This window comes from Mirounga leonina, unplaced genomic scaffold (assembly GCF_011800145.1).
Source record: "Mirounga leonina isolate KUSES-001 unplaced genomic scaffold, KU_Mleo_1.0 Mir_454, whole genome shotgun sequence".
Classification (NCBI taxonomy): Eukaryota; Metazoa; Chordata; class Mammalia; order Carnivora; family Phocidae; genus Mirounga; species Mirounga leonina.
Window position 1 is genome coordinate 6,571,834 of NW_023270763.1, and position 14,265 is coordinate 6,586,098.

A 14,265-nucleotide genomic window follows, 5' to 3' on the forward strand; every position below is an offset into this window, starting at 1 on the left:
TTAATCAGGAGGGCGTGATTGGTTCAGGCAGTTGGGGGCCACAACTTCAGCAGCTGCATGATCCTTGGCAGCAAGAGCCGTGGAGGGTTCTTTGTGGCTGCAGTGGCTGTTGGGGTCTTCAGCAGCACCACCAGATCCAGCGCCAGGAGGCTGGGGAAGGAGAATGGTGGCAAGAGTTGGTGCTATGCACACATCCATCTGTCGTGGCTGAAAGCAGGCTCACGCCCAAAACAGAGCTAGTGCCAGTGGTGGGGACTGTCCGCCTGTGGGCACACAGGGAGCCTTGAGTGTCTGGGCTGTCTGTGTGCACTCACATGGCTTCAGGGCTAGCCAGTGCATGCGCAGCAGCTGGGGGCTTGTGAGTGGAGTTCAGGCCGGCCATGTGAAGGTGCACAGCTTCAGGGTTTAGCTGTGGTCTCATGTGGCAGTGCAGTGACAGGAGTCAGGCCTGGCCTCAGGCACCTGAAAGCTGCTGGGGCCTGGGCTGGTGTTGTACGTGTGCTGAGTTACAGAGGCCAGACTGGCTGGTGGTGTAGATTCTGGGGCTCACAGTGTTGGTGGTGGCACGGCTGAGGCAACTCCAGTGAGTACAGATGGGACACAGCAGGACTGAGGCAGCTGGAGTCTGCAAATGTGAAAACCTGGGGGACTATCAGCAGCAAAATCTTAGAGGGTGCACAGTGCTCGGCTGGCTATTGGTTCCTCAGCCGCTGAGGCTGCTAGGGTCTTCTGCAGAGCAGGACACAGAGAAACATGGTCACTCATGCCCGGTGGCTGGTAGTCCTAGCTGTGTCTAGATGTCAGCCATGCCAGTCTCTGGGAGGTTTGAAACCAAAACAGGTCATTTGTGCTGTGCCCTGAAGGGCTGGGGCTAATAGTCGTTCACCCTTCTGCTGTTCCCCAGGAAGGGGAACTGTCTCAGTCAGGGAGTGTCCTCTTGGTGCTGAGCAGTGCTGGCCTGGGTCATGGGGTGATGCGGGCAAAATGAAGTTATTTTCCTTGCACAGTTATTCTCAGGAGTTTTCTCCACTCTGTTGTTGAAACTTCTTAAATGGACTCCTAAGCTCTTGGGCCTATTTTTGTTTGTGGATAGCTGTCTAATTGTTGTTCTTTGTGGGGTGACAGAGGCTGGAGTGTCCTGTTCCATCATCTTAGTGACATAATATCAGTCTTTCCTCACTGAGGTGATGTTAGCTGTAAGGTTTTTAGATGCTCATTATTGAGAAATTTTTCCTCTCTTCCTAGTGTGTGAGTTTTTATCATGAAATGGTGTTGGAGATATCCATTTTATTGTAATTAAAAATTTGGGGGGATGGATGCCTGGGTGGCTCAGTCAGTTGAGCATCTGCCTTGGGCTCACATCATGATCCTGGAGTCCTGGGATCCAGTTCTGCGTTGGGCTCCTTGCTCCGTGTGGAGGCTGCCTTTCCTTCTGCCTGCCACTCCCCCTACTTTTGCTCTCTCTCTCTGACAAATAAATAAATAAAATCTTGGGTCGCCTGGGTGGCTCAGTTGGTTAAGCGACTGCCTTCAGCTCAGGTCATGATCCCAGGGTCCTGGGATCGAGCCCCACATCGGGCTCCCTGCTCGGCAGGAAGCCTGCTTTTCCCTCTCCCACTTATGTTCCCTCTCTCACTGTCTCTCTCTCTCTCTGTCAATTAAATAAATTTTAAAAAAACAAACAAATTACATCTTAAAAACTTTTTAAAATTTAAATTCAATTTGATTGATATATATTGTATTATTCGTTTCAGAGGTAGAATTCAGTGATTCATCAGTTGCATACAACATCCAGTGCTCATTACATCAAGTGCCCTCCTTAATGCCCATCATCCAGTTAGCCCATTCCCCCACCCCCCTCCCCACCAGAAACTTTGTTCCCTATAGTTAAGAGTGTCTGAGGGTTTGCCTCTGTGTTTCCCTCTTATTTTATTTTTCCTTCCCTTCTCCTATGTTCATCTGTTTTGTTTCTTTTTTTAATTTAATTTAATTTTATTATGTTATGTTAGTCACCATACAGTACATCATTAGTTTTTGATATAGTGTTTCTTTTTTTTAAGATTTTATATTATATTATATAAATATTATATATAATATAAATATACAATATAATAATTGTGTAATATTATATTATATAAATATATATTTAAGATTTTATATTGTATATAATATAAGACTTTATATATACCAAGTCTTCGTTATCCATTCATCTGTCATGGACATCTGGATTCTTTCTGTATTTCGACAATTGTGGACATTGCTGCTGTAAACATTGGGGTGGATGTGCCCCTTCAAATCACTATGTTTGTATCCTTCTGATAAATACCTAGTAGTCCAGTTGCTGGGTTGTAGGGCAGCTCTATTTTTAAGTTTTTGAAGAACCTCCATACTGTTTTCCAGAGTGGCTGCACCAGTTTGCATTTCCACCAAGAGTTTCCATTTCTCAGCATCCTTACCAACATCTGTTGTTGCCTGAGTTGTTAATCTTAGCCATGAAGATATCCATTTTAAAACAAAATATAGTTTTGGAAAATGGAAGAAATATTCAAACTGGTTGGCTTGCTAGGCCAATCCCAAGATGGGAAATAGAATTATTTCTCTCTTTTTCCTTATTATTTCCTTATGTATATATTTTTCCTTTGGGGAAAATATAGAGGGAAGAGATTTCCATGTTACTGCACCATTTCTTCACAAGAGCAAATAGATTCCTAATCTTTTTAGTGTTAACTATGATGTTTTTTTTAAAAAAATCATCATATCAAGATATCCATTTTTCGAGTTTCTCATGCTGTGGATATATGCAAAGTCAGAACTGGTCTGAGGCAACATGCAGTTTTCCAGGCTATCTGGCTGTCTTCCAACAATCCAATTCTACTCTGCACAGCTGAGGAGACTATACTAGGTGTTAATCCTCTGTATTCCCCTGGAGGAGTAGTTTCCCTGCCAAATTTTCCCATACCACATTTACATTGAAAAGGAGGTGGACTATAAAGGCTGGAAAACACATCAGGTGGCTGGATGTGTCCTCAGTCTTGCAGAAGGCTAGGCATTGGGGATAAATATCTGTTGCTCACCTACCACAGGACCTACTATTAAGTTGATAATCACTAAATATTTGTTGAGTAATTTCTGCCTGTTTAACAAATTTTCCACAACCTTAGAGACCTCCAAAACTTATGTAGGGCAAATTGTGTTTTTCTTTGACTCTAGTGTTTTGGTCCAGTGGGATTTATGAAAAGTTCAGTTTCTTTGTCTGATGATGAAGAATGGAAGAGAATGCGAACATTGCTGTCTCCAACCTTCACTAGTGGAAAGCTCAAGGAGGTAAGAAAAGAAGAGGACTTTCAATGAGAAAGTTAAGGAATACATCTGGGGGCTGGTAGGAAATAAGATCATATTCCATCTTTAAGGGGTAGTATGCTAAATTTGGGCTTCCTAAAAATGGTCTTTATCTTCATGTCCTAGGAAAGACATGATAAGGTTTGTTATTAAATGTCCCTTACTGCCACGTGCTTATGAAAGCCACATCATTCTTGGACTTCATTTTCCAATTTAACTTCAGGTGGTGGTATATTTTGTGTGTAGATGTTCTCCATAATTGGCCACTATGGAGATGTGTTGGTGAGGAACCTGAGGAAGGAGACAGAGAAAAGCAAGTCCATCACCTTGAAAGAGTAAGTAGGAGTACAGCTGCTGGGATTCCAACTCTGTCACAACACTTTCTAGCTGTTGCCTCAGAGCCAAATCCCCACTGTTGAGTTACTCCAGCAAAGAAACATGTGGTATCACAATGCCAGTAGGTCATCCAAGAAGAGGTAGTTCACCTAAAAAGGTAGGGCCACCAGAAAAGAAAGGGTCTTCTTTTGTACACACGAGGCAGGATTCATTTATCTGCTTAGCTGTCACCTAGGATATTCTGGAAGATAAAAATACGTGGTTGAAAAGAAGACACATGATTGTATCAAATCTTTGAGTGTAGAGGGTATGGAATGGTGGAAGGGGAAGGCACTTGGTACATATTGGTGGGCACTGGGTGGGGCAGGAACATTAACATGTGGAACTTGGAATGATGTAAACCCCTTCTCAGTTTTGTTGAGGGTATTAGCAAAATACTAAATATTAACTTTTATGACCACTTGTCCTTCTTTCAATCTCAAAAGAGAGAAAGTCCTGCCCATGGGATGGGTAGGGTGACCATATTTTTTTGTGTAAACTGAGATATTTTTTAATTTTACTAAATGAAGAGATGTATGTTGGTACTCTCCTGGGAAAACTAGTGGCATGTGATCACATATGTCATCCCCTAAATCAATTTTGGATTGATTTATTTAATGTATATTTTTAAAGTAGGAATGTTTTAGGTTCTTACATTTTCTAGAAATGAGTGAGCCCTCAGAGCGAGCTAAGATCGCTGGAATTGAGACAGAGTGGGTCTTTCAGGAGACTTAGCAGGGGTGTAGAGAAGAAGGGATGGTGTTCCTGGCATTACAGAACAGGGTGTTGGTGTTCTGTCATGTGCTGAAGAGGAATCAGCTCTGAGCGTAGATACTGTGGTGAAAGAAGATCCAGATCAGTTTCACCTTTCTTGACTCCCTGAGGAAAGGTTAATTATTCCACCCTTGGTCCTGCTCAGACACAGTGCTTACCCACCTTCTACTGCCCATACACAAAAGACATTACTGTAATTTGTCATACTTTGGGTCTCTATCACTCCATGACTGAGCTCCTTGAGCTCAGAAATGTGTCTGATTTGCTCTAGTGTCCCCATCACCCTAGCACAAGGCCAGCTCTATCACTGCCACCTCATGAACACCACATGAGTGAGTGTGATGGCATATAGACTTTTCAGATGATGCAGTAGGTGGTTCTGAAAGTGTGGCTCTTGTCTTGCCTGGGCATGGGTATCTACATGCACTTCTTGCTGCATGTGTTGGATAAGGATAGTAAAGAGGTGTTGATCTTAATTATCCATGTCTTTGTTTCTCTCACAGCATCTTTGGGGCCTACAGCATGGATGTGATTACCAGCACATCATTTGGAGTGAACATTGATTCCCTCAACAACCCACAAGATCCCTTCGTGGAAAATATTAAGAATTTCTTAAAATTTGATTTCCTTGATCCATTATTCTTCTCAGTGTGTACGTACAGTACCATTTTTCTTTTTATCGTCCCATCCCTTTTTTTCCCTTCCTTCCTTCCTCCCTCACGTCTTCCCTTCCTACCTTTCTACAACAATTTTACTGAGCTATAACTTCATATAACATATATGTCCCCCATTTATTTATTTATTTATCTATTTATTTATTTATTTATTTATTTATTTATTATGTTAGTCACCATACAGTACATCACTGGGTTTTGATGTAGTGTTCCATGATTCATTGTTTGTATATAACACCCAGTGCTCCATGCAATACGTGCCCTCTTTAATACCCATCATGTGAAATAAGTCAAGCAGAGAAAGTCACTTATCATATGGTTTCACTTATTTGCGGAACATAAGGAATAACATGGAGGACATTAGGAGAAGGAAGGGAAAAATGAAGGGAGGGAAATCAGGGAGATGAACCATGAAAGACTATGTCCCCCTTTTAAAATGTACAGTTCAATTTTTACAGTCTGAGTGTTCATCATCCAAGGAATGGATAATGAAAATGTGGTATGTATATACCATGAAATCTTATTCAACCATAAAAATGGAAGGAAATTCTGTATTTGGGCAACATGGATGGATCCTGAGGGCATTATGATAAATGAAATGAGTCAGACAGGGAAAGACACATATTGTATGACCTCAATTACATGTGGAATAAAAAAAAAAAACAATATAAGAAACCAAGTCATACAAAAAGGAGATCAGATTTGTGGTTATCAGAGGCAGGGGTTGTGGGGTGGGACTTGAATGAAGGTGACCAAAGGTACACACTTTCAATTACAAGATAGATGAGTCCTGGACTGGTAAATACAACATGATGACTATAGTTAACACCGCTGTATGATGTATTCATAAGTTGCTAAGAGAGTAGATTGTAGAAGTTCTCATCATAATGGCAGAAAATTTTGTTTTTATGACTATATGAGATGATGGATAACTAATCTTATTGTGGTAATCATTTTTTTTTCTCATTGCTGTCAGTGGGAGAAATTCTTTTTATTTTATTATGTTATGTTAGTAATCATTTTTTATATATGTATGTCAAGTACATGCAGTACACCTTATCTTACACAATACTGTATTACTGTATGTCAGTTATAACTCAATGAAACTGAACTCTGCTTGGTGCATTCAAAGATATGTGTATCATTTAGTTCAGTCAACTGTTGGAATATTGTTATCAACACAGAAATCCTGTACTTTTTTACTATCACTTCCCACTTTCTTTAGCCCTAAGCAGCCACCAATCCTCTTTCTGTCTTAATAGATTTGTCTCTTCTGGACTCTTCATACAGATAAAATCATGTAACATGTGATCTTTGTGGCTGCCTCCCTTCATTAGCATGATGTTTTCAAGTTTCATCCATGTTGCACTATGCATCAGAATTCTCTTTTTATGGTCAATTAATACTCCATTATATGGACATATTGCATTTTGTTTATCCTTCCATCATTTGATGGACATTTGGGCTGTTTCCAACTCTTGGCTACTGTGAATAGTGCTACTATCCACATTCATGCACAAGGTTTTTTAAAAAAAATTTTTATTGTTATGTTAATCCCCATACATTACATCATTAGTTTTAGATGTAGTGTTCCCTGATTCATTGTTTGTGCATAACACCCAGTGCTCCATGCAGAACGTGCCCTCTTTAATACCCATCACCAGGCTAACCCATCCTCCCACCCCCCTCCCCTCTAGAACCCTCAGTTTGTTTTTCAGAGTCCATCGTCTCTCATGGTTCGTCTCCCCCTCCGATTTCCCCCCCTTCATTCTTCCCCTCCTGCTATCTTCTTCTTCCTTTTTTTTTTTCTTAACATATATTGCATTATTTGTTTCAGAGGTACAGATCTGTGATTCAACAGTCTTGCACAATTCACAGCACTCACCATAGCACATACCCTCCCCAATGTCTATCACCCAGCCACCCCATCCCTCCCACCCTCCCCCAACTCCAGCAACCCTCAGTTTGTTTCCTGAGATTAAAAATTCCTCATATCAGTGAGGTCATATGATACATGTCTTTCTCTGATTGACTTATTTCGCTCAGCATAACACCCTCCAGTTCCATCCACATCATTGCAAATGGCAAGATCTCATTCGTTTTGATGGCTGCATAATATTCCATTGTATATATATACCACATCTTCTTTATCCATTTATCTGTCGATGGACATCTTGGCTCTTTCCATAGTTTGGCTATTGTGGACATTGCTGCTATAAATACTGGGGTGCATGTACTCCTTCGGATCCCTACATTTGTATCTTTGGGGTAAATACCCAGTAGTGCAATTGCTGGGTCATATGGTAGCTCTATTTTCAACTTTTTGAGGAACCTCCATACTGTCTTCCAGAGTGGCTGCACCAGCTTGTATTCCCACCAACAGTGTAGGAGGGTTCCCCTTTCTCTGCATCCTCACCAACATCTGTCGTTTCCTGACTTGTTAATTTTAGCCATTCTGACTGGTGTGAGGTGGTATCTCACTGAGGTTCTGATTTGGATTTCCCTGATGCTGAGCGATGTTGAGCACTTTTTCATGTGTCTGTTGGCCATTTGGATGTCTTCTTTGGAAAAATGTCTGTTCATGCCTTCTGCCCATTTCTTGATTGGGTCATTTGTTCTTTGGGTGTTGAGTTTGATAAGTTCTTTATAGATTTTGGATACTAGCCCTTTATCTGATATGTCATTTGTAAATATCTTCTCCCATCCTGTCGGTTGTCTTTTGGTTTTGTTGACTGTTTCCTTTGCTGTGCAAAAGCTTTTTATCTTGACGAAGTCCCAATAGTTCATTTTTGCCCTTGTTTCCCTTGCCTTTGGCTCTGTGTCTAGGAAGAAGTTGCTGCAGCTGAGGTCAAAGAGGTTGCTGCCTGTGTTCTCCTCAAGGATTTTGATGGATTCCTGTTTCACATTTAGGTCTTTCATCCATTTGGAGTCTATTTTTGTGTGTGGTGTAAGGAAATGGTCCAGTTTCATTCTTCTGCATGTGGCTGTCCAATTTTCCCAACACCATTTGTTGAAGAGACTGTCTTTGTTCCATTGGACATTCTTTCCTGCTTTGTCAAAGATGAGTTGACCATAGAGTTGAGGGTCCATTTCTGGGCTCTCTATTCTGTTCCATTGATCTATGTGTCTGTTTTTGTACCAGTACCATGCTGTCTTGATGATGACAGCTTTATAATAGAGCTTGAAGTCCGGAATTGTAATGCCACCAGCTTTGCTTTTCTTTTTCAACATTCCTCTGGCTATTCGGGGTCTTTTCTGGTTCCATACAAATTTTAGGATTATTTGTTCCATTTCTTTGAAAAAAGTTGATGGTATTTTGATAAGATTGCATTAAATCTGTAGATTGCTCTAGGTAGCATTGACATCATCACAATATTTGTTCTTCCAATCCATGAGCATGGAATGTTTTTCCATTTCTTTGTGTCTTCCTCAATTTCTTTCATAAGTATTATAGTTTTCTGAGTACAGATTCTATGTCTCTTTGGTTAGATTTATTCCTAGGTATCTTATGGTTTTGGGTGCAATTGTAAATAGGAATGACTCCTGAATTTCTCGTTCTTCTGTCTTGTTGTTGGTGTATAGGAATGCCACTGACTTCTGTGCATTGATTTTATATCCTGCCACTTCACTGAATTCCTGTATGAGTTCTAGCAGTTTTGGGGTGGAGTCTCTGGGGTTTTCCACATAAAGTATCATATCATCTGCAAAGAGTGAGAGTTTGACTTCTTCTTTGCCAATTCAGATGCCTTTTATTTCTTTTTGTTGCCTGATTGCTGTGGCTAGGACTTCCAATACTATGTTGAATAGCAGTGGTGATAGTGAACAACCCTGCCGTGTTCCTGACCTTAGGGGGAAAGCTCTCAGTTTTTCCCCATTGAGAATGATATTCGCTGTGGGTTTCTCATAGATGGCTTTTATGATATTGAGGTATGTACCCTCTATCCCTATACTCTGAAGAGTTTTGATCAAGAAAGGATGCTGTACTTTGTCAAATGCTTTTTCTGCATCTATTGAGAGGATCATGTGGTTCTTCTTCTTTCTTTTATTAATGTATTGTATCACATTGATTGATTTGCGGATGTTGAACCAACCTTGCAGCCCAGGGATAAATCCCACTTGGTCGTGGTGAATAATCCTTTTAATATACTGTTGGATCCTATTGGCTAGTATTTTGGTGAGAATTTTTGCATCCATGTTCATCAGGGATATTGGTCTGTAATTCTCCTTTTTGATGGGGTCTTTGTCTGGTTTTGGGATCAAGGTAATGGTGGCCTCATAAAATGAGTTTGGAAGTTTTCCTTCCATTTCTATTTTTTGGAACAGTTTCAGAAGAATAGGTATTAATTCTTCTTTAAATGTTTGGTAGAATTCCCCTGGGAAGCCATCTGGCCCTGGGCTTTTGTTTCTTGGGAGATTTTTGATGACTGCTTCAATTTCCTTAGTGGTTATAGATCTGTTCAGGTTTTCTATTTCTTCCTTGTTCAGCTTTGGTAGTTTATACATCTCTAGGAATGCATCCATTTCTTCCAGATTATCTAATTTGCTGGCATATAGTTGCTCATAATATGTTCTTATAATTGTTTGTATTTCTTTGGTGTTGGTTGTGATCTCTCCTCTTTCATTCATGATTTTATTTATTTGGGTCATTTCTCTTTTCTTTTTGATAAGTCTGGCCAGGGGTTTATCAATCTTATTAATTCTTTCAAAGAACCAGCTCCTAGTTTTGTTGATCTGTTCTACTGTTCTTTTAGTTTCTATTTCATTGATTTCTGCTCTGATCTCTATTATTTCTCTTCTCCTGCTGGGTTTAGGCTTTATTTGCTGTTCTTTCTCCAGCTCCTTTAGGTGTAGGGTTAGGTTGTGTATTTGAGACCTTTCTTGTTTCTTGAGAAAGGCTTGTATTGCTATATACTTTCCTCTTAGGACTGCCTTTGCTGCATCCCAAAGATTTTAAACAGTTGTGTTCTCATTTTCATTTGTTTCTATGAATTTTTTAAATTCTTCTTTAATTTCCTGGTTGACCCATTCATTCTTTAGTAGGATGCTCTTTAGCCTCCATGTGTTTGAGTTCTTTCCGACTTTCCTCTTGTGATTGAGTTCTAGTTTCAAAGCACTGTGGTCTGAAAATATGTAGGGAATGATCCCAATCTTTTGGTACTGGTTGAGACCTGATTTGTGACCTAGGATGTGATCTATTCTGGAGAATGTTCCATGGGCACTAGAGAAGAATGTATATTCTGTTGCTTTGGGATGGAATGTTCTGAATATATCTGTGAAGTCCATTTGGTCCAGTGTGTCATTTAAAGTCTTTATTTCCTTGTTGATCTTTTGCTTAGATGATCTGTCCATTTCAGTGAGGGGGGTGTTAAAGTCCCCTATTATTATTGTATTGTTGTCCATGTGTTTCTTTTCTTTGTTATTAATTGGCTTATATAATTGGCTGCTCCCACGTTAGGGGCATAGATATTTACAACTGTTAGATCTTCTTGCTGGATAGACCCTTTAAGTATGATATAGTGTCCTTCCTCATCTCTTATTATAGTCTTTGGCTTAAAATCTAATTTGTCTGATATAAGGATTGCCACCCCAACTTTCTTTTGGTGTCCATTAGTATGGTAAATGGTTTTCCACCCCCTCACTTTCAATCTGGAGGTGCCTTTGGGTCTAAAATGAGTCTCTTGCAGATAGCATATCGATGGGTCTTGTTTTTTTTATCCTATCTGATAGCCTGTGTCTTTTGATTGGGGCATTTGGCCCATTTACATTCAGGGTAACTATTGAAAGATAGGAATTTAGTGCCATTGTATTGCCTGTAAGGTGACTGTTACTGTATATTGTCTGTGTTCCTTTCTGGTCTGTGTTACTTTTAGGCTCTCTCTTTGCTTAGAAGACCCCTTTCAATTTTTCTTGTAGGGCTGGTTTCCTGTTTGCAAATTCCTTTAGTTTTTGTTTGTCCTGGAAAATTTTTATCTCTCCTTCTATTTCCAATGACAGCCTAGCTGAATATAGTATTCTTGGCTGCATATTTTTCTCATTTAGTGCTCTGAATATATCATGCCCGTCCTTTCTGGCCTGCCAGGTCTCTGTGGATAGGTCTGTTGCCAATCTAATGTTTCTACCATTGTAGGTTACATATCTCTTCTCCTGAGCTGCTTTCAGGATTTGCTCTTTGTCTCTGAGACTCATAAGTTTTACAATTAGATGTTGGGGTGTTGACCTATTTTTACTGATTTTGAGGGGGGTTCTCTGTGCCTCCTGGATTGTGATGCCTGTTTCCTTCCCCAAATTAGGGAAGTTCTCTGCTATAATTTGCTCCATTATACCTTCTGCCCCTCTCTCTCTTTCTTCTTCTGGGATCCCAATTATTCTAATATTGTTTTGCCTTATGGTATCACTTATCTCTCAAATTCTGCCCTCATGATCCAGTAGTTGTTTATCTCTCTTTTTCTCAGCTTCTTTATTTTCCATCATTTGGTCTTCTATATCACTAATTCTCTCTTCTGCCTCATTTATCCTAGCAGTTAGAGCCTCCATTTTTTTTTTAAAGATTTTATTTTTTTATTTGACAGAGAGAAACACAATGAGAGAAGGAACACAAGCAGGGGGAGAGGGAGAAGCAGGCCTCCTGCAGAGCAGGGAGCCCAATGTGGGACTTGATCCCAGGACCCTGGGATCATGACCTGAGCCGAAGGCAGACGCTTAATAACTGAGCCACCTAGGTGCCCCTAGAGCCTCCATTTTTGATTGCACCTCATTAATATCCTTTTTGATTTCAACTTGGTTAGATTTTAATTCTTTTATTTCTCCAGAAAGGGTTTCTCTAATATCTTCCATACTTTTTTCAAGCCCAGCTAGTATCTTTAAAATCGTCATTCTGAACTGTAGTTCCAACATCTTCCTAATGTCCATATTGATTAGGTCCCTGGCAGTCGGTACTGCCTCTTGTTCTTTTTTTTGAGGTGATTTTTTCCGTCTTGTCATTTTGTCCAGAGGACAATAGGTGAATGAGAGAACAAAATGCTAACAGGGTAACAATGACCCCAGAAAAATATACACTAAACAAATCAGAAGAGACATGAAACCAGGGGAAAAGAAAGGGAAAGAAAGAAAAAAGAAAAAAAAGGAATATGATCAAATATGATCAGGCTGGTGCATAGATCAGTGCCACACACTAGATTTTGGTCATATTTTGGTCTGTTAGAAGAAAGTGCCTCCCAAAATTTTAAAGAAAGAAAAACTTATATATGTACAAAAATAAGGGTAAATACAATGAAGGGATGGACTATGACTGTAAAGATGAAAATTATAAAAGATTTTATAAAAGGAATTGATAAGATAAGAAGTTGGTTGAAAAAGAGAAGAGGAATTAAAAAAAAAGGGGGGGAGAGAACGTGATCAGGCAGGAGACTAGAACAAAGCCACACTAGAGATTCAGGGTATATTTTGGTCTGTTAGAAGAAACTGTATCCCAAAATTTTAAAGAGAGAACAACTTATATATATATACACCAAAAATAAGGGTAACTACTATGAAGGGATAGAATATGACTCTAAAAATGAAAAATAAAAAAGATTTTTAAAAAAGGGATTGATAAGATGTTGGTTGAAAAAGGGAAAAAGAAAAATTCAGAAAAAGAAAAAAGAAAGAAAATTTTAAAAATTAACTTTGAAATACTAAAGAATAATGGGGGAAAAAGCCATGAATTCTATGTGCTGTATTCCCCTAGTGCTGGAGTTCTGCCATTCTCATTGATCAGTAAACTTGGTCTTGGCTGGCTGTTCTTGCTGATCTTCTGGGGGGAGGGGCCTGTTGCCATGGTTCCCAAATGTCTTTGCCGGAGGCAATTGCCGGGCCGGACTAAGTAATCTGTTCGGGTTTGCTCTTGGGAGCTCTTGTTCCCTGCAAGCTTTCCGTACAGCTTTGGAGGACGTGAGTCAAAATGGTGGCCTCCCAATCTCTGCCCCGGAGGAGCCGAGAACTCGGGGTCCTGCTCCTCAGTGAGCCCCCAGAGAAAAGCCGTCAGTCACTCCCGTCTCCCGGGTCTCCGGCCACACTCCATGCTCACCTGGCCTGTGACTGAGCGTTTCTATCTCTGGCCCCCAACCCCGTGTGGAGTCTCCAAACCAGCAGATTCCTGTGGTGAGCTCTCACACCACTTCTCCTGGGGGAGGAAGGGGAGTCTCCCTGGATCTGTCGCTTGTTGGGTCCCTGCTGGAAGAGCAGTGGCCCAACTGTGCTGCGGATCCTGGTTTATGGCAACCCCGGGCTGAAAGCCCGCTCCTCGCCTCCGTCTCTGCTGCTGGCTTCCCCGCTCCGATACCTGGGAGCTCTGCTGCACTCAGGCACCCCCGGTCTTCCTGTGACTCCGAGGGTCCCGAGACCAGAGTGTCCCAGAGAGGGTTCCACCCACTGCTTAGCCACTGGAGTGAAATCCCTCAGCAGAGCAGACTTCTAAAAGTTCTGATTTTGTGCTCCGCGGCTCTATCACTTGCCAGTAGCCAGTGATGGAGGCTCCCTCCCCCCGCAGTCTATCTTCCTGAATATCACCTCGGATTCACTTCTCCACACATCCTACATTCCAGAAAGTGGTCGCTTTTCTGTTCAGAGAGTTGCTGCTATTCTTTTCTTCAATCTCCTGTTGAGTTCATAGGTGTTCAGAAAGGTTTGATCCCTATCTAGCTGAATTCCTGGGACCAGACCAAATTTAGGTTTCCTACTCCTCCGCCCTCTTCCTCCTCCCCACCCCAGCAAGTTTTTATATGCTTCTTGTCTATTTCATAACTTCTTCAGATAGATGTGTGTTCAAATTCTTGCTCATTTATAGTTCAGTCATTGCTCTGTTTGGTTTTGGGTTGTAAGAGTTCTCTGTATCTTCTAGATAAAAGTCCCTTATCAGATATATGACTTGCAAATTTTCCCCCCATTCTGTAGGCATCTTTTCACTTTCTTCATAGTGTTCTTTGTAGCATGAAATTTTTAATTTTGATGATGTACAATGTACGTATTTTTCCTTTTATTGTCTGTGACTTTAGTGTCATATTTAAGAATTTATTGTAAAATCTGAGGTCATTGACTTGTCCCAGCACCATTTATTGACAAGACC

The 14,265-nt window shown here is 40.7% G+C and overlaps 1 protein-coding gene across 1 annotated transcript in view; it reads left to right on the forward strand.

The window, feature by feature from the left end:
- LOC117999383 (cytochrome P450 3A12) overlaps window positions 1–14,265 on the forward strand; it is a 93,066-nt gene that overhangs the window by 59,087 nt on the left and 19,714 nt on the right. Inside the window, exons 3-5 of the mRNA XM_034988445.1 lie at window positions 3,211–3,324; window positions 3,586–3,674; window positions 4,992–5,140. Of these exons, the coding sequence (XP_034844336.1) occupies window positions 3,211–3,324; window positions 3,586–3,674; window positions 4,992–5,140 (352 nt within the window). The remainder of the gene's footprint in view (window positions 1–3,210; window positions 3,325–3,585; window positions 3,675–4,991; window positions 5,141–14,265) is intronic.